Here is a 19,373-nt window from a genome sequence, read left to right on the forward strand (position 1 = left end):
GGGGGGGTAATTTCAGATGGGAAAATACTTTGCAAACTAAGGAAACCAAAGTCAGAGTAGAAATGAACCGCTGGGGGGGGGGGAATTAAACCCCTTTCTGGTGAAAGTCTGAGGAAGTTTTAAGGAATGTGTAAAACTAAAGTGCTTATGGCTTTATTAAGAGAACCTGTTTTAAAGTGGTTTGTCAGTGAAGCTCTGCCTTGTACCTGGGCATGTGACTATCGTTTGTACTTGGAAGTGTTTTTTCTGAAAGTCACTCAAGCCACCTTAAACTGCTACTTAACACTGAATATTTTCACTATCCTAAATGGTGACAAGTATTTAGCACACTTAGTACACTGGGATCAGAATAAAAAGTGCGACAACAGTTACCAAAAACAAAGTTTTATTTAAAAAACACTACTTCAAAACAGAGAAAAACATGTTTTTCAACCTTTAACAAGATATGCCTGAAACCATGATCCTTTGCTGAGCAGCCTCGTTTACATGACTTTTGTTTTATCAACTTGGTTTGCCAGCATGGAACCTTGACTTCAGCTGCAGACAAGGCAACAGGATCCTATTTTAATGTAGGATAAACTTTAAATAAGAAAATAAAAGGACATGACATAGGGGGTAAACTGTGTGGTCACATACATATTTTTTGAAACAGGGGATGACATACAGCAGAACAGTACTTAAAATGACGTACTCAAGACTGGACAATAAGCAATGTTTCATTCCAACCGATCCAAAGTTCTTTACCAAGAACACCACAACTTCACTCTTAGGATGCTGGTCACAGTATTCGTTCCAAAGCTTCCAGCATTATTATACTGTTTCCTCTTATAACCTGCAAGATTAAAGAAAAAAAAAAAAAAAAAATGAAAATCTACATTAAATCTTTAACAAGTGAAATCTACATGTCGTCCCCAAGTCTGTCAAAATACTGAACACCAAGGGGAAAAAGTACTACTTATACTCTCCCCTCCAACCAAAACTGGGATACTGCCATCAGAAAGCTTTGTGGTGCCCCCTCTCCCAAATCTATGGTTTGTCATGTTCCACACAGATAGGACGAAATTACAAGATGGGGAATAGCTTCTCAGATCAAATAATCACCTGCAAAATGCCACCCATCAATGCCACCCCCCACAACTGAAACCACATCTCAAACCTACTCTGCAAAAACAACCGTCAGCATAGCACACCCTACATTTTACATGCACAACCATGTGGAAAAACACTGCAAATGATTTCCAATACCTCACAAAATGTACATATATCTGCATCCGAGCATAAAACAAAAGCACCACTTCCAACCTTACCAACTGAGCAGAAAACACAAGCCAAGTGCCCTCCAACATGTTCCGAAAGACCACTTATCAACATGACTCAGTACAGCTTGCGTTGCTTTCTGAATACAAAGATTGGACTGAAGACCAAATACTCCTTTAAGAAATGGCTCTTACAGTTAAACATTATGGAAATCACTTGCCCAACTGTTAAGATTTGTAATAAAGTTAAGTCAATAGTCAGTTCCGGACCTCAAAATTACAATAAAGTTAACTTGTCTGCGTAAGTGTTTAATGAGCCATGTTAAAAACAAACTAAAGACACAGCAGAATAATTGTTTGCAATACAAAGTATGTACCTGTTTAACAATAGCAAGTTACTGAAATAGATGTTAATTTGTACATGAAGTAGGTAGTTACACCTGTAATCAGAGCAGAGTTAATTGCACCATGCATGGGGATTGCACAGCATATAAAAGCGACAGTGTGGCAATGAAAGTGTCCTACTGAAAAGAATGCTCAGAGACCAATCGCCAACCACGCACCCATTCAAAGCCCAAAAATGCTGGAACCTAACCAGTTTTGATCACTGGTACTTCTACAGCCCAAGATTAAAGTAAGAGTCAGAAAACAAGACTTGAGTCAAGTTAAGTTTGTAGTCACCACTATCATCACACTGAAGTACAAATGCAAGCCAAGTTACATTACACTATATATGCTTAGATAACCAGTATGTTTAAGTACAGTGTGTAAATGGTCAGCATCAATTAAACAGTGTGCCCATCATCCCAATACAGCTAAAACAGTCACAGAACAGCTACAAATTGCACTATTTTGATTTACAGAACCAAACCCCCACCCCGATCCCCAAATGACACAAAATAAAGGTAAACCAATTCCAAGTCTAAACCAGTTGTACACAAAAAAGCTGCAACCTCTTCATTATTGCAAAGGGTGTTCAGTGGATTATAATCAATTTGGCCTGAAAAAGGACAGAAGTGGCTCAGCAATAAAACTGTCAGCGATATGGAGCAATAAACCACTGGGTTGTCTGGCCACTGCATTTAAAGCAATATATTCTCTTCCCTTGTGCAAAACTGAATAAGGGGAGTTAGAACTGAACTTGATTACAGTGACAAATACCCACATCAGTTAGTGAAAAAAAAATAAATAAAAATTCCATGACAGCAAAGCAAACTTACCACCATCCCAATTGCATTCTGATGTCCCCCCACAGTCATTTCTATGCACTCGTCTATCACAAGATTCATAAAGGGATCAAACCCCCGAAGAATTCCTTGCACAAGTCTGCCTCCATTCAGTTTCACTGTGGGAGAAAAGATGCCAACAGTAAATACATTATAAAAACTCTGAAGCAGTAATCTGCAGCAAATAAAAAAAGCTGAACATTTTTGTACATGTCCAGCAGTTAATCCCAATTTCAATTCTGGGTTAAATTCAGCACGATTTTTATATAAAAAGCAGACACTAAACAGCATATTAGGCTTGAAATAAAAAATGGCAGCAACACAAAAGTAAATAGTGACTGATAATGGTAAACACCCTCCCCCCTTAAAGTAGGGACACAACCCAAGTACAAAGGGAAAGTTCATAGACAAGTACTAGGCTAGCTGCCATTGTTGGCCACTTCAGGCCTAGTCAGCTTTCCATTCAAAGGTGAAAAACCAAACACCTTAACCATTATACAAAGTGGTAAGAAACTAGACAATGACATCCAGGTTTTCTAAAGTGCTGCCACACTTGGTTCTCCCCAACAGCCTTACTAGACATCACACAAAGTGGAGAGAGAATGACCATCCCAGATTAGCATCACACAACATCTAGGGAATCTTTCAAAACGAGCCCTGTCCAACCAAACTGTGTACACTTCCATCCACCCAGGGGAACACAGATGGGCTTGCTCCTCATCCCACAAGAATTCACTCTTCCATCCAAGCCACTAACGCGTGCTCAGCTTCTAACCTGGAAAAAAAGTACCATAGGAGAACAGGACCAAATGACATGAAATTTTGGTTCTGTTCCAACAGTGTGCTTGTGGTGCAGAGATCAGATAATCTTCATTTCATACTAGCAGTAAAGTTAGCTAGGCAGATGCCACTCTCTGAACCATGAGTTTTACTAGCTAAACTGTGGGTTAAAAAGTCAAATCAGGATACAATATAACCCACTAACTTTCATTCATTTAGTAATGCAACTCATTATCTTTGGGCACAGATTCCTGGAGACTGCGAATCCATTCCAAGAAAGTGTACTTTTTAACAGGATTCTGCAATGTACCACATCATGATGCAGTTCAACAAGGCCTGTCTGACAAAGCTGGTGGTACTTCATACTGGATGTTCCCTATATTTTTTTTAAACAAATAGACCTCCTACAGGACATAACTGAACAAATTCCTTTAACAGAAGTCATCTATTGCACTTCATGTGCATCTGACCAAGGCTGCAGAATACAAAAATTACTACTTCTCTGTGGGTAAAATGCATTTTACCTTTTCAAAACACTTATACAATGGTTTGTACATAACGTGTTTGGTGCTGGCTACCAGTGAACCGAAGGGATGTCTAAGCAGCTCAAAAGGATTTGACCTATTTTGACCCTCACAGGTTTACATCTCTGGTTCACCAGTTACACTACAAAAGTGCAGCATCTCCTATTACCAAGGACAGATATTTTATTATGTTCCTCACTGTAAGCATACATTTCAACAAATGAAAAAAAGGCCCCAAACAAAAGCAAGCAAAATTCATGCTACAGAGACTCACTCCCCAAATGGTAAACATGGCCATACAAGCTTGCCAGACACTACAGTACCTACTTGGATGCATGCTCAGACTCTGGATATACTAAAGCAGGGATGCATCTGTAGTTCATACATTTCCACAATATTCCTTCACATTGAGCTGCTACCAATGGTCCGATTAGTGCCCTAAAATGGAGTCCCTTAAAGGTGCAGATTTGAGGTCTTGTGCACTTGAAGCTTCCACCTCCAGAAGGTATCAGAAATACCGAAGACCCCTGCATTTTCTGCATACAAGTTGGCTGCCAGTTAAAGTTAATGCTGTACTAAGCACATCCAGTTTGGTGGAATGAAATGAAGCATCTTGAGCCTAAAGTGTGCTGTTGTCTTCCAACCTGTTATAAAGTGATTAACACACGTCAAATGCTGCAGCACTAACCAATTTGTTTTCCAGCTTTCAGCATTTTCTTCCTTGTCCATTAGGCTAATCAAAACTCTCCAGAGTCATGCTCCATCCACTGAAGAGGTTAATGCAGAATCTGTCATACTAGATTCTTTCTTTGCAAACAATAATCCATTGTTTATACTACTCATTTTTGCTGTTCTTTAAGGCAGGTAAGATTCAGCAGAGAGATGAAGCATGTCTTATGAGCCAAGATCAGTTGGGATATGAACACTTTTGCAAGCAGAGAGGCACAACCTTAATATTAAAATTCTGACATGCTCATTTTTCTCAGTTTCTGTACAACTCACAAAGTTCACTTAAACTTTCAACCATGACTGAAGGAAGGCGGCTTCCCAATCTGTACTGAAAAATGCAGAGATTACATTAAGGGTCCACAGCCCCAATTCAGCACGACACGGAATTATTTTAAGTTTCTCATTCCACATGCAAATGTCAAGCCAATGGCAAGCTAGAGTTCTGCTTACTTGCTTCCATATAGCAGGAGAGACTTACAGCAGCTATGGTTGTGACTGCATTGTAACAACGTACTACTCCACAAGAGGATACCAACTTTAGTAACAAATCAATGCACATCCGAAATAGTTTTTCAAACACATAATACTAAGCATCACCAGTACTCTTTCACAACCCCATGTAAAGTGTTAGCATAAGCAAAAAAGCTACTCCTGACCAGCAATTCTTCCTGTGTCAAACATTAAAAGAAATTACCTGAATATTAAACAGGTGGACTAAATCAGTGCAACCAATATAGACTATCCAAGCTTCAAGTTGTCACCTGGCTATACTTCAGCTCTTTCCTTTGACTCCTTAACCTTTAATACAGTTCAGTGTTAAAGAACAAAACAGAAATGGACCATGCGCTATTCAAAACCTCCAACATATAGAGCATACACCTTGGATGACCATTTAAAAATTTTGGAACCACCTCAACGACTTGAACACACTTGCTGCCTGAAGCACTGTAATGAAACTGGGACGAGTCCCTTGTGTACTGGCAAACTCTTACTCACTGCAACTTTGCCCCCCCCCCCCCAAAGTAGATCCCTCCTCTTGCCAATTCTTCCTGTACCACAAATATCACATCAGGAGCCACAAAAAAAAAAAAGCGCTACAGCGATATGCAAGCAGTCAACAGGAAAATAAGTATGTCACCATCCATGCAGGTTTGCACTTTCTATGTAGGTTTTCTCCAGGTACTCCTTCCTAGAACATATATTTTTGCCCTAGCACCTGGTGACCACCAAAAGCTTCTCCAACTGGACTCAAGTTCTTTTCCCAGGACATTATGGAGAACAGTCATTTAGACAGTCAAAGATCGCCCTTGTTCTGGCAATAAGAATATTTTTTTAGTTTGGTCCAACTCACCCCGGGAAAAGAACACGCAGCCTGCATCACTGCTGCAGTCGCAATGGCTTCCCCAATCCAAATGCACTTCCCCATGTACTTGCTCAATGGAGGCTACCACCAGGCAGTGTTTGATGAGCCACAGGCACATCCCAAAAGTCAAAGGCTTACCACTCCTCCTATGAAGGACTCTACAAGCTGTGGCTGGTTCTGCAGCCCCCGCCCCATCCTGCCACCTCTGTCAAATTCTTAAGTAACCTGGACATTATCTTTCCACCCCCCTCCCCCAAAGTGGGCCATTACACATTGCACATGTACACAAATACACAATCCTGCGTAACAATGCCTAAACCTTTGGACTCATTATGCATACACATACATACAGAGGACTATGAACGGTTCTAAATGCTACTGTGCGTTAGGCATTGGAGCATTTTAGTAGCTTCTTTGCTAAACAATTAAGACTGCGGCCTCAAAGTTACTGGCAGCCATTTCACTTTTTCTACAGTGTACCAGTGCTAAAATCTACAGACCTTGTTTGCTATCTACACAGAATAAAAGTATTTTTAGCACGGCTTAGTAAAAACTGTGGTAGAACATAATCTAGTTTAAGCAGTCATATTTAAATACAGGGGATTTCCTGGATTCTAATTGTAGGAAAAAATTATTCATAAGCTAATGTATTGCACAGCATTTTAGTATTCGCTCAGTTTTGTCCAGATGCGATACAAAACGCTACACACACTAGTGCCTCAACCAAAAATGGAGCTTATAATAGCCAGTACATGTTTAAAAAATTTCTAAATTGTTATTCTGTCGTAAACTAACCCAAGTGCCTCCCTCTCTGCACTGCCCTCAGATTGACAGTTTCGTAAAGACGATGTGGGGAAGGCCATTTTTAGAGCAAAGCACAAATACTCAACCTTATGTCTCAGCACACAAAATGCTTCTGCAGCAACATGTTCATTTTTAGAAACAAGTGTGTTCATAACTTGGTGTCTGGTGATGCTAACTCGTGACAAAGAAAAGGTTGTAAGAGGACAAACATACCCTCATATCACAGAGCAGGGTTAGGGCTTAACAGGAATACCCCGAATGCTTCCATCAAGTAAGGATGTGACCTGCCGATAGGGAGTAGGAAGGGTTCATGTAGTCCCGAAAGCAGGTTATTGTTGCCCAAAGGTCTTAGCCTTGAGTAGTGACAGGTACCAATGTTTAGCAGTGGATGACTAGACACTGGGGTGCATGAAAGGGTCACAGAGCACCCTCATAACTGCCTGAATGATGAAACTTCCAAGTAGTGGTGGTTTCATACCACTACACTGGAGACGCCCAGAATGAGGGAATGAATGGGCTGAAGTTAGACACTGGGTAAAGTGGAGAGTCTGAAGAGTTGACAAACAAAGGCAGGCAAACAAATTAAATGAAACCAAATAAAGACCAAATATATTATCTCAATTTGTATAAAGCAGTGGGTTTAGGCTACAAGCTTGCCAAACTTACACCTACAGACATGTAGCACTTTAGACCAACTTTTACTCAGTGTGTTAAAAAAAAGGAAAGTAAACAAATTAGACAGTGCACAAGAAATGCATACGAAATTAAAGCATTACAGCAGACAGTGCAGCAGTTTAACTTACATGATAGTCTCTTATCCATGAACCTAAAAAACAAAAAAAAAAAAAAAAAAGGTTTCAGTGAAATTAACACTTACAACAAAATGCATAAAGTATTAAGAATTTAAGAAACATCATATTGACATTCATCATATGTAAAATATATGGTTAAATTAATAAGTTTCTAGCTACTACCAGGTGTTAACTTGGTACTGTCAAAAAACAGTCACAAGCCATTTAAGTTGATAAACTGCAGATGACCAGGACAAAACAAAAGGAACTGAAAGCATGCATTATGTGAACAGAAATAACAGTAGCATTGTCCGGTGACTCATGCAAAGATGGTACTTTTACTTTGAACGTAGCTTAAAACAGCCATAAGCTCAACTTAAAAAAGCCACAGGGAAGAGAAGCAGAAAAGTTCCCAGCATGAAAAAACGCTAATAAGGTGCATCTTAGATTTTATATAAAATGATCTACAAGTCATAACAGATTCACAGTAAAAACAAAACTAAATGCAGCATTAATGCACAAATGCAAAATCAATTAACATTTCAAAAATCTAGACAATGCATTGAAAGCAAGTCAGACATACAGCTGCAATGCCACAGTTTTTAATAAATCTGAAAAAGGTGAAAACAAATTACAGGATAAGGGCCAACACCAAGCATTTTTTGTTCCTCATCTTCCAAGGATGTGGATTCCGGCTAAATTGTTGTAAATATGATGTTCTGTGTTTTTAGAGGGAGAGAGACAAAAAAAAAATGCCACCCCTTGTCAGATGCCTTCTAAGCAGTGAAATGGTTAGTAAATATGGGAGACAGGAATCTCGATGGGCACTCTTTAGATCCAAATCTGCCAACACAAAACTCCTCAATCAAAAAACTGAAACATGGCTAACAAAGCTTCATTCCCTTGGAACCACTAAACGGTACACCAAAAATAAATATGGTGCGAGGTAGGAATACACAGATGGCTGTAACCAGAGTTAGAAAGGCTCACAACTCAACCATAACATACCTAAAACACAGGCAGCTAATGTCACAGTAAATGCAATTGTGCTCTTCCTTGGAGGACATCTTGTAAGCAAAGCCATATAAGCCACATTACTGGCAAGGGGATGTCAAAACTGCGCGCAGTGCAATTACAGTATATGGGTTTGAACACCGAGGGAAGCATTACCTGTTCAGCAAATATGTTATAAACAGCTTTAAGATGGTATGGACAGGTCTACACCTATCCCATTTGCACTGAAAGGGTGCAATACAAAGTAGTCTCACCACAGAAAGAAATCGGTAAACTAAGGCAAGCCAACTCATGTATAATGACGTCTATGAAAATAAGTCTCTCCCAACCCATAAGGCTTAACTGCACAACATGTTGTTACATGGCAGCTTAGAATTCTCCAGTCAGAGGTCATGCCACCAGCATCCAAAAGCAGCACACTAGGGCAGTTGCATCAACTGCTGCTCTGCTCATTTTAGGTTTACTATCTTCAGACATTTGCAGATGGGGACTTCTGGTATGGCACAATGCCAAAAAAAAAGCAGTAAACCCATGGCATATAGCACACAAACAGCTGTTAAAAAGCCCGAGAGAGAAAAGCAGTTCAAGTAATGAGATAGTTTAGATAAAGACTACTCTGGTGACCTACAAACCACAAGGGAGAACAGTAAAGGAAAAATGGGCTAGAGGATGGGAACCAAGATGCTGCTCCTGACAGAAACATGAACATTTCTTGCTAAATGGATTAACATACCCCAACAGCAAGTGATGCAACTAAAGAATTTCGACAGAATATGTAAATATTTTAAAACCAGTTTAATAAGCGCTTTCGGCAAGGTCAATGCCTCCCCTTCATCAGACAAAATACATCATTAACACAGCATTTTTATACTAGCATACTTTCCTTGATCAATTACCCAATTAATCAATTATCTTCATTAAAGAATGACTTCTACCTCTTAAAAACATTTACTCAATCTAAAACTAATACATCTATGAATGCATTGCAAAAAACACTCAAAACCGCTACCTATACCGGTACTTACTGGGTGCCGTTGGTTAAGCGCAAATGTATTTGAACTTACAGCCTTGCAAACATGTACGTACCCATATTTGGACACAACTTCTAGTTTGCATTTTTTGTCAATTCAACAACTAGCTTACAGGTTATCAGTACCTACCCATTCTGTACCTAGATGTTAATACCTTCATATTAAATATTCTCATGCTAAAGGAGCCATGAATTGATTCACTTACAATGACATTCGATAATTTTTAACATACAATTTAAAATCCCTACATACACCCTTCTTTCTTCATGTGCACATATTCTTACTCGTATGGTTTAAAGTTAAAATTATCTTATTATAGTTATCTTATAATACAGAAAACTTTCGACTTACAATTTCAATAAAATTTAGAGGTGTGTACAAAAATTTAAATATTTTAAGTAATTTGTACAATCAGCTGTTTTGCCCTATACTTTTTATTACTATATTCTTATGACTCACAAATATTTTTAACGCCAAACATTTACCTACACAAAGCTTTTAACTTCAAAATACTCAGGTTCATAGGTTGATACTAGGCTACCTGCCCTAGGGCATTTATAAGCCTAGCTAGTGTGTGTTTGGCTTTCGCCACCCTTTTAGATTAGTTGACTGTGCCTCTGTATAGTACATCACAGAAGATAGCTCTTTTAAGGTTAGTTTACTGTGCCGCTGTCTAGCAGGGACACAGAAGAGATCCCAGGGGTAAACTTACGATCTCCCATCCACTTGTCAAGATTTCTCTTGAAGAGGGTTAGTGAGGGGCTCTGCCTAACCTGGATTGGAATTTTGTTCCAGAATGAGGGGAGCCTCTGGGATATGAATCTGCCCCTCCAGCAGGTCCTATTTATTTCTGTGCTGAGGTTCAAGTCCCTGGAGTGTGTAGCTCTAAGGGATTTGGATTTCCTGAGGTGGAGCATGTCCATTAATTCTGGGTTGGACATGGTTTTTTTTATATGTCAGGCACAGATCGCCTCCGAGTAGGAGATACGCAACTGAGTAGAGCTGGAGTTTCTTTAGCTGAGCTGCAAAGGGGATCTGTTTAGAGTCCCTTGATCCTCTTGTCGAGGTACTTTTGGGGTCTTTCCAGTTGCTGCAGGTGTCGGGTAAGGTATATCCCAAATGGGGCATTGTATTCAATTATGGGCCTGATGAGTAGAGGGGCACAATGACCTCTCAATCTAGATGTGAACCCTTTTGTGATAAGGTGGGCTATATAGAAAGGTCTTTCTAACCACTTTGGCAACGTGATTGTCAAAGGAGAGATTACTATCTACTTGGGTCCCCATGTCCCTAATTACTACTTCTGTACTTAATGGATTACCACCTATGTGGTAGTTTGTGGGCACTTGTTTTTCTCAAAGGGGAGGACACTGCACTTTTTTGCATTTAGCTTTAGGCCATGGCTCTGGCACCAGTTATCCGTCTGAGAGACCCTTTAGGAGGATGCTTGCGTCAGCAGGAGTCTCTATTATGGCACCCAGTTTGCAGTCATTAGCGAACTTTGTCAGCCATAGTCCACCCGTGTTAGCCTATATATCTCAGAGAAATATATACCGAACAAGAGAGGTCCCAGGACTGAGCCTTGTAGGAAGTCACTTGTAACTGGTTTAGTCTGACATGGCACCTGCAATTCTGACCATGTGGGTTCTATCCCCAAGCCAGTATCCAACCCATCTTGTGACATAGGGGTTGATATTTAAGCTGTTGAGCTTATTTATGATGCCCGAGTGGAGTATTGTGTCGAAGGCTTTTGCGAGGTCCAGGTAGGCTGTGTGAACTACCTTCCCTTCACCTATGGCCTTGGTAACGGTTTCAAAGAAATCGACCAGGTTCAAGAGGCAAGATCTGCCCTTAAAGCCGAATTGGGTGGGATCTAGTGTCTGGAGGCTCCCAATGTCTTTGTTTACGAGTTCCATGATGATACGCTCCATAGATTTGCAGACCAGGCTAGTCAGGCTTATAGGGTGATAAGTTTCCAGGGTCCGTTGTGGCACCACCTTTGTGGAAAGGGACCACTGTTGCTGTACGCCATTCCTTGGGTACATATCCTGTAGTAAGGCCGAGATTGAATAGTGAACTTTATGTGAAGGTTCAGTTCTTCTTAGAGCTAGAGTAAGACAGCCTGGGACACAGTCTGGTCCCATTGATGCTGTGTTTTTTGCTTTGGGAGAAGGCAGCTCTCACCTGTGCATCTGTGATGTCAGGGAGGCTACACTCTGTTGGGATAGACATTTGCTCTTTTGGAAGGGAAGGGGGGGGGGGAGTTTGCACTGAACCTGTCTGCCAGGATGTTGGCAATGTCTGTGGGTCCAGTGTATTTGTCACTGCACTAAATCAGAGCACATCTGGGAGTTGCCACCCAGCTTCCTGACATAACTACTCTGTTCTTCTGCTATCTTCCTCCTGACCTCTCTTCTCCTTTAAACTTTTTCCTTCTCCTATGCTTTCCTGCTCTTGCATTCAAACTCATTCTATATTTTCCTTTTTCTTTCCTACTTCACAGTTGCATAAAAACAAGATTTTCTTATGTATACTGCCTAATGTACTTCATTTTTGAAAAATTGTTAAAATATTGTGCTATTAGAACTAGTGTTTTTGTGTATAATGTATTAGTTTACAGTCTTTCTGCTGTGTTTTTGTCTACAATGTATTATCATCAATGTATGCTTGCGTTTTTGTGTGCAATGTATTATTTCATTGTATTATCATGGAGCTTTTCTCCCCGGGCCTCCACTGAAAACGAGCCCAGTGGACTTCCCCGGTTATCAAACTGGAAATAAATAACTAAAGAAGGCCTTGTGATTATCTTTAGTGTCTTGCGCAATTTCTTTCGAAGCTGGCCTTGGATGATTTTGAGGGATCGTAGTTTCTTGCTAGTACTGATCAGAGATGCCCTCCCTTTTTGGGATTTTGCTCTATCATGTAGTAACTTCCTCCTTCGGTTGTATAGCTTATTTATGGCCGGGATCCACCAGACAGGTCTCCTGCCTTTGGAGGAGTGTGTCTTGGTTTTATCTGGGATAGCATGACCCATGCATTCCTGTAGGTGTCCATTGAATGCTTTTGTAAAGGATTCTGCGGTTTGGGCCGTATTTTCCACTGGCCCGGGGGCTTTGAAGGATTCCATCTCGGTTTTGAGAAGTTCTTCACCGTGGTTTCCTTGGCTGGGGGTGGGGACGGGATATGGATGTCCAATGAGATTAATTTATGGTTAGATCTTACCAATGAGGGGTATACCTCTGGTGTGGAACATAAGAGTCCCCATGTTGGTGATGACCAGGTCCAATATGTTTTCCCCTCTTGTGGGAGTGGTGACCAGTTGTTCCACAGCATTTGAGTTTATAAATTCTAGGAACCGTTGGGCGAGGGTGTTGGGGCTCGAGTAGTTTTTCCAATCAATGTTTGAGTAGTTGAAGTCACCCAATATACTGGTGTTTGGAGAGACCTTCACATTCTCCAGTGTTCTCAGGAAAGGTGAGTGGGGTTCCTGAGTTTGGAAGGGTGGTCTGTAGCAGGCTACAAACTGAAAGGCAGTTTTGCCCACTGTTAGTTACACATGGACTGTCTCAGATGCTTCGTGCAGTGCCACTAACCTGGAGGTGTGGGTATCTGATTAATATGGATACACCCCCTCCTTCTGTGGTTCAGTCCGAGTTTTGGGGCCGAAAAGCATGGTATGAGGTATAACCTCCTGGTAGTGCTGGGGTGCTCTCAGGAGCCTTGAACCAGGTTTCTGTTACTGCACAGAATCTATATTCTCCATACTGAGGAGAGTCTTGAGTGTATGCATCTTGAAGTTTAAACTTCTGGCGTTGAGCAGCATTACCATTAGTTTTTTTCCCCCTTGTGTTGTCTATGGAGGTGGGTTTGTCTTTTGAGCCTTGCCTAAAAAAAAAAAGGCACTATGGGGGTGGCAAGAGCCTTAGCCAGTATTCGAAAGCCCAGGGGTGACAGGTGCAAACCGTCCCTAGCGAAGCAACGTGGCTTGTCGAGCATGTCATCCCAGGCTGACAGACACTGGATCCCCTTTGAATGACACCAATACTTTAGCCAATTGTTACAATTTATCATTCTGTCTTTATACTGTGACATCATTCTTGGTGAGGGCAAGATGCTACTCAAGGTCAGGGTCATATTGGCCTGGGCCACATGATCAGAGAGCTCCTCTGACTCTCTTCACGTAGTCCAGGTTGGTACGTCTCAGGTCATTCAAACCAGCATGGACAATGACAGAGTCATATTTGTACTTGCTTTGGAGTGACCGGAGTGCTTGTGTTATGTGGCGGATCCTCGCACCCGACAGGCAGCTAGCTTACAGTGACCTTCTCCTTGTTCAGTCTGGCGAGTGGGATGTCAGTGTGTCTGACAACAGAGTCACCTATTAGAAGTGTATTAGGTGTGTTGTTTAGCCTTAATAGCTGTGACTGTGTGGCACACTGACTTTGTGAACTATGTGATACGTGGGTATTGTTGTGGGGTAGGGGTTGCTTAGATGTATGCTTGAGGTCTCTGCTGCTTAGGCAGATTTTTATTTAGAGCCTCAGAGTATGTTTGTGTGTGTTTATGTGTTTGGTTTGCTGATGCGATAAGTCTATGTGGGACTGGATTTGTGGTGTGTGTGGTTAACCTTCTCCTCCTGACTGACTGTGCCAGTACTGGGTTGAGAGAGCTCAGCCACCAGTTTGGCTATATAGTTGCATTTCTCACATATTTGAGCTTGTTGGGAGGAGGAGAGTGGGGTCTGTGTACACAAGGCGGTTGTAACTGCCTCAAGATTCCCAGACTCACCAGCTGGACTGGAGAGTAAACCCGAAACTGACTTTTGGACATGCCAGAATAGTATAAGGAACTATTTTTTGACTGATCAGAAAGGACCAATAGGGAGCCAAGTACTTAAAAGGAGTACAAGAGGGTGTAGTGCTTTAGTTTGTTAGTGTTTACTTATAAAAATTACTTATACGAGCAAGTGCAGAGCTTTAGAATGAAAAATAGAGTGCTTACTTTGAAATTTAAAACCGTTCTAAGGGAAAAAGTGAAGAGCAGACTTTGTGGAGCAGGCAATAGTTTAAACCTGTTTCAGCGGTGCTGCCCGATGCTGCGCTATGCACAAAATCGCACAAATGTGGGTTTTAAAGCAGGGAAACTAAAAGAGAAAGGAATTGACCCAAAACGGCCAATAAGCTACTAGTTTCAGGGCTGACACCACTCCTCCAGGGACAGACAGGCTGCTCAAAGCTCCACACACTCACTGGTGAACAGAGAAGCTTCCTCCTACCCAAGTGAGGATATGGGCAACACAGGAAACTATTCCACAGTCTGGAATTCAGCAGCACCTGAAATCTGACCTAATCTAGTTCAGCAAAGGTGGGAAGAGAGAATATTTCTTTTGTTTTTTTTTTTCAGGAAACAGCAGAAAAACAAACAGAAAACACTGTAAATGCTATAAACAGGCTAGCACACTTTAGTGTGTAGCCTACAACAGTTATACAATATAAAAATGACTTAAAATGATACAAGTGCAAAACTGTAAAAAAGCAGAAAGGCAATGCAATTAAAACTTTTTAAAGCACAGAGCAAAAAAAAAAACACCACAGAAAAGTCTCTCCGATGCCTGTATCACTCACAAGGAGCTATGCGGAGTTGTATACTGGTGCAAAAACTTTATTGAAAAATACTCATTGAGGCCTGGTGGAATATGGGCTGATGCTCTAATCTGCCACATTACTTCATTCTCCTTTAACAATAGAGAGTATTTTGAAGTTAAAAGCTTTGTGTAGGTAAATGTATGAAGTTAAAAATATTTGTGAGAAATATGAATATAGTAATAAAAAGTATAGGTCAAAACAACCGATTGTACAAATTACTTAAAATATTTAAAAAATTTTTGTACACACATCTCTATAAATTTTAGTGAGATTCTAAGTCGTCAGTTTTCTGTATTATAATAAGATAACTATAATCTGATCATCACAAACATGGGGGCTCTATGCTCTGCACCAGAGGTACACCCCTCATTGGTAAGATCAGACCACAAATTAATCTCGCTGGACATCCACATCCCGACCCCACCACCACCCCAGAAAACGACAGTAAAAAAAACTTCAAGACTAATTTTACACTTCTCAAAACAGAGGTGAATTCAAAGCCCCCGGGCCAGTGGAAACTACGGCCCAAACTGCAGAATCCTTTATAAACGCATTCTATGGACATCTTCAAGAATGCATGGATCATGCAATCCCTAATAAAACCAAGACGCAATCCTCCAAAGGCAGGCGTCCTGTCTGGTGGACCACTGCCATAAATAAGCTATACAACAAAAGGAGGAAGCTACTGCAGGATAGAGCAAAATTCCTCAGTAAGAAAGCATCACTGATCAGTACTAGCAAAAAACTACGGTCCCTTCCAAGGCCAGCTTAGAGAGAAAAATTGCACAAGACACTAAAGATAACCACAAGGCCTAAGTTATGTTAGAAACCAGGGTGGCAACTCCCAGATATGTTTGGAGTTGGTCCAAAATGACAAAAAATACACTGAACCCACAGACATGGTCAACATCCTGGCGAACAGGTTCAGTGCAAACTCCCCCCTTCTCCCCAAAAGAGCAAATATCTACCCCAGCAGAGAGTTATCTCCCTGTCATCTCAGATGCTCAGGTGAGAGCTGCCCTCTCCAAAGCAAAAAACACAGCATCAATGGGACCGGACGGTGGCCCGGGCTGCGTCCTACATGAACTCCAAGAAGAGCTAAAACCTCATATCAGGTTACTGTTCAATCTCAGCCTTACTACAAGATATGTACCCAAGGAATGGCGTACAGCAACAGTGGTCCCACTCCACAAAGGTGGTGCCTCAACGGACCCTGGAAACTATTGCCCCATAAGCCTGACTAGCCTGGTCTGCAAAGCTATGGAGCGGATCATGGAACTCAAAGACATTGGGGAACTACAGACGCTGGATCCTACACAATTCGGCTTTGTTAAGGGCAGATCCTGTCTCTTGAACCTGGTAGGCTTATTCAAAAGTCACCAAGGCCATAGATGAAGGGAAGGTAGTCCACACCACCTACCTGGACCTCACAAAAGCCTTCGACACCATACCCCACTCTGGCATCATATATCAGCTCTCCAGCCTAAATATTAACCCCCATGTCATAAGATGGGTTGCAAACTGGCTTAAGGACAGAACCCACATGGTCAGAATTGCGGGAGCCATGTCAGACTCTAAACCCGTTACAAGTGGCGTCCCACAGGGCTCAGTCCTGAGACCGCTCTTGTTTGGTATATATTTTTCAGAGGTACAGGCCAACACGGGAGGCCTACAGCTGACCAAGTTCGCGGACGACTGCAAACTGGGTGCCATAATAGACTCTCCAGCTGACACAGGCATCCTCCAGAAGGGTCTCACAGAGACAGACAACTGGTGCCATAGGCTAAAACTAAACACCAAGAAGTGTATAGTCATCCCCTTTGGGAAAAACAAAGTGCCCACAAACTACCACACAGGCGGTAATCCATTAAGTACGGAGGAAGTAATTGGGGACCTGGGAACCCAAGTTGATAGTAATCTCTCCTTTGACAACCACGTTGCCAAAGTGGTTAGAAAGACCTTCTATATAGCCCACCTTATCATGAAAAGGGTTCACACCTAGATCAAGGGAGGTCATTGTGCCCCTTTACTCATCCCTCATTAGGCCCATAATTGAATACAATGCCCAGTTTGGGATGTACCTTACCAGACACCTGCAGCAACTGGAAAGACCACAAAAGTACCTCACCAAGAGGATCAAGGGTCTCAAAACAGATGACCTATGTTGCCAGGTTAAAGAAACTCCTGCTCTACTCAGTTGCATACCGCCTGCTTAGAGGTGATCTGTGCCTGAAGTATAAAGCCATGTCCAACCCAGAATTAAATTGACATGCTCCACCTCAAAAAATCCAAATCCACTAGAGCTATGCGCTCAAGGGACTTGAATCTCAACACAGGAATTAATAGGACATGCTGGAGAAATAGATGCGTGACCTAGAGGCTCCCAGCACTCTGGAATAGAATCCCAGTCCACATCAGGCAGAGCCCCTCGCTGACTCTCAAGAGAAATCTTGACGAGTGGATGGGAGATCGTAGGTTCACCCCGGGGATCACTTCTGTGTCACTACTAGATAGAGGCACAGTAAACTAACCTAAAAAGGGCACAGTAAAACCCATTTTTAAGGGGTGGCGAAAGCTAAACACACTCTGGCTAGGCTGATAAATGCCCTAGGGCATATAGCCTAGTATCAACCTATAATAAGATGATTTTAACTTTAAACCATACGAGTAAGAATATGTACACATGAAGAAGGAAAGGTATATACGGATTTTAAATTGTATGTTAAAAATTATTGAATGTCATTGTAAGTGATCAATTCAGGACTCTTTTAGCATGAGAATATTTAATATGAAGGTATTAACATCTAGGTACAGAATGGGTAGGTACTGATAACCTGTAAGCTAAAAAAATGCAAACAAAGTTGAGTGTCCAATATGGGCATGTACATGTTTACAAGGCAAGGCTGTAAGTTCAAATACATTTGCGCTTGACCAACGGCACCCAGTAAGTACCGGGATAGGTAGTGGTTTTATTTATTGAGTATATTTTTTTTTGCAATGCATTCATAGATTTATTAGTTTTAGATTGAGTAAATTTTTTTTAAGAGATAGAAGTCGTTCTTTAATAAAGATAACGGATTAATTTGGTAATTGATCAAGGAAAGTATGCTAGCATAAAAATGCTGCGTTAATGATGTATTTTGTCTGATGAAGGGGAAGCATTGATCTCGCCGAAAGTGTTAATTAAACTGGTTTTAAAATATTTACATATTCTGTCGAAATTATCTTTAGTTGCATCACTTGCTGTTGGGGTTTGTTTCAACAGTTTTTATTTCTCGCACTTTGTAAATGGACTAACATCACATACACACACCACAAGAGAGCAAGAGAGAGAACTGGCCACAGACAAAGGCCAATTACAGCACAACTCCTCTCCTACGAGAGGAAAGAAAGCATACCAGGGAAGGTATGGAATTTAACAAGCCAATCTTCACACAATAGGTTTGGAAAGTATGTTCTTCAAATATGACTATGTTTAGAGTTTATACCCACCACCAAACAGAGTGAAAAGGGGAACAAGATGAGACTGCTGTTGCCAGCATTCACAGGTGTACACTCGGCTAATGACCACTGGGGCCTTTATAACCCTAGCCATGCAACCCAAACGCATCCCATTAGTGTGCCTTACAGATTTTAAGGGGCGTACCTTAAAGTGCTTCTATCACTCTGCATTAGGGCATGACTTTTTAATGTCTGCATCTGTCCATCTATGCATCAGACCAGGGCGAATTTCCAATTTCCCATATACTGGTCCAGGTTGCACTTGAATATAGCTAGGGAATGTCTCTACATCACATGGATGGGAAGTCTACTCCAGAGAATGGGGATTTCTGAGAGAGACATACATGTCCTACTCAAGTAAGTTGCAAGCAAAGCTTAAAATCCTTAGATCTAGTAGTTCTGGTGGTGATAGTTTTGTGGAGATATAAACGGTCCATCAGAGGAGGATCCAAAGATGCCTTAAATGGCTAACAAAGCCTCATTCCCTTGGAATCACCTCTCAGCAGTCTGTATGAAACACTAGAGAGAGAAGACTGAGGCGATCTGCTTAAGACATTGCATTTATGCCCCATTTTCTTTTTGGGATGAACCTCTGTGGACACTCCAGTTGATGCAGGTGTCCAGTCAGGTACATACAGAAGGGGGTGTTGTACTACGTGCCCGAAGACAGCAGAGTACAGTGACATTACGACTTCCCTGGACCTAGATA

General features: G+C 41.4%; 1 protein-coding gene across 1 annotated transcript in view; it reads right to left on the reverse strand.

The window, feature by feature from the left end:
• Positions 1–368: 368 nt before the first annotated feature.
• SNRPG (small nuclear ribonucleoprotein polypeptide G) overlaps positions 369–19,373 on the reverse strand; it is a 33,310-nt gene continuing 14,305 nt past the window's right edge. Inside the window, exons 2-4 of the mRNA XM_044083133.1 lie at positions 7,486–7,508; positions 2,477–2,601; positions 369–832 (exon numbers count right to left, since the gene is read on the reverse strand). Of these exons, the coding sequence (XP_043939068.1) occupies positions 779–832; positions 2,477–2,601; positions 7,486–7,508 (202 nt within the window). The 3' untranslated portion in view covers positions 369–778. The remainder of the gene's footprint in view (positions 833–2,476; positions 2,602–7,485; positions 7,509–19,373) is intronic.

This window comes from Protopterus annectens, chromosome 9.part0, assembly GCF_019279795.1.
Source record: "Protopterus annectens isolate FY-2018-M chromosome 9.part0, PAN1.0, whole genome shotgun sequence".
In the NCBI taxonomy this organism is placed as follows: Eukaryota; Metazoa; Chordata; order Ceratodontiformes; family Protopteridae; genus Protopterus; species Protopterus annectens.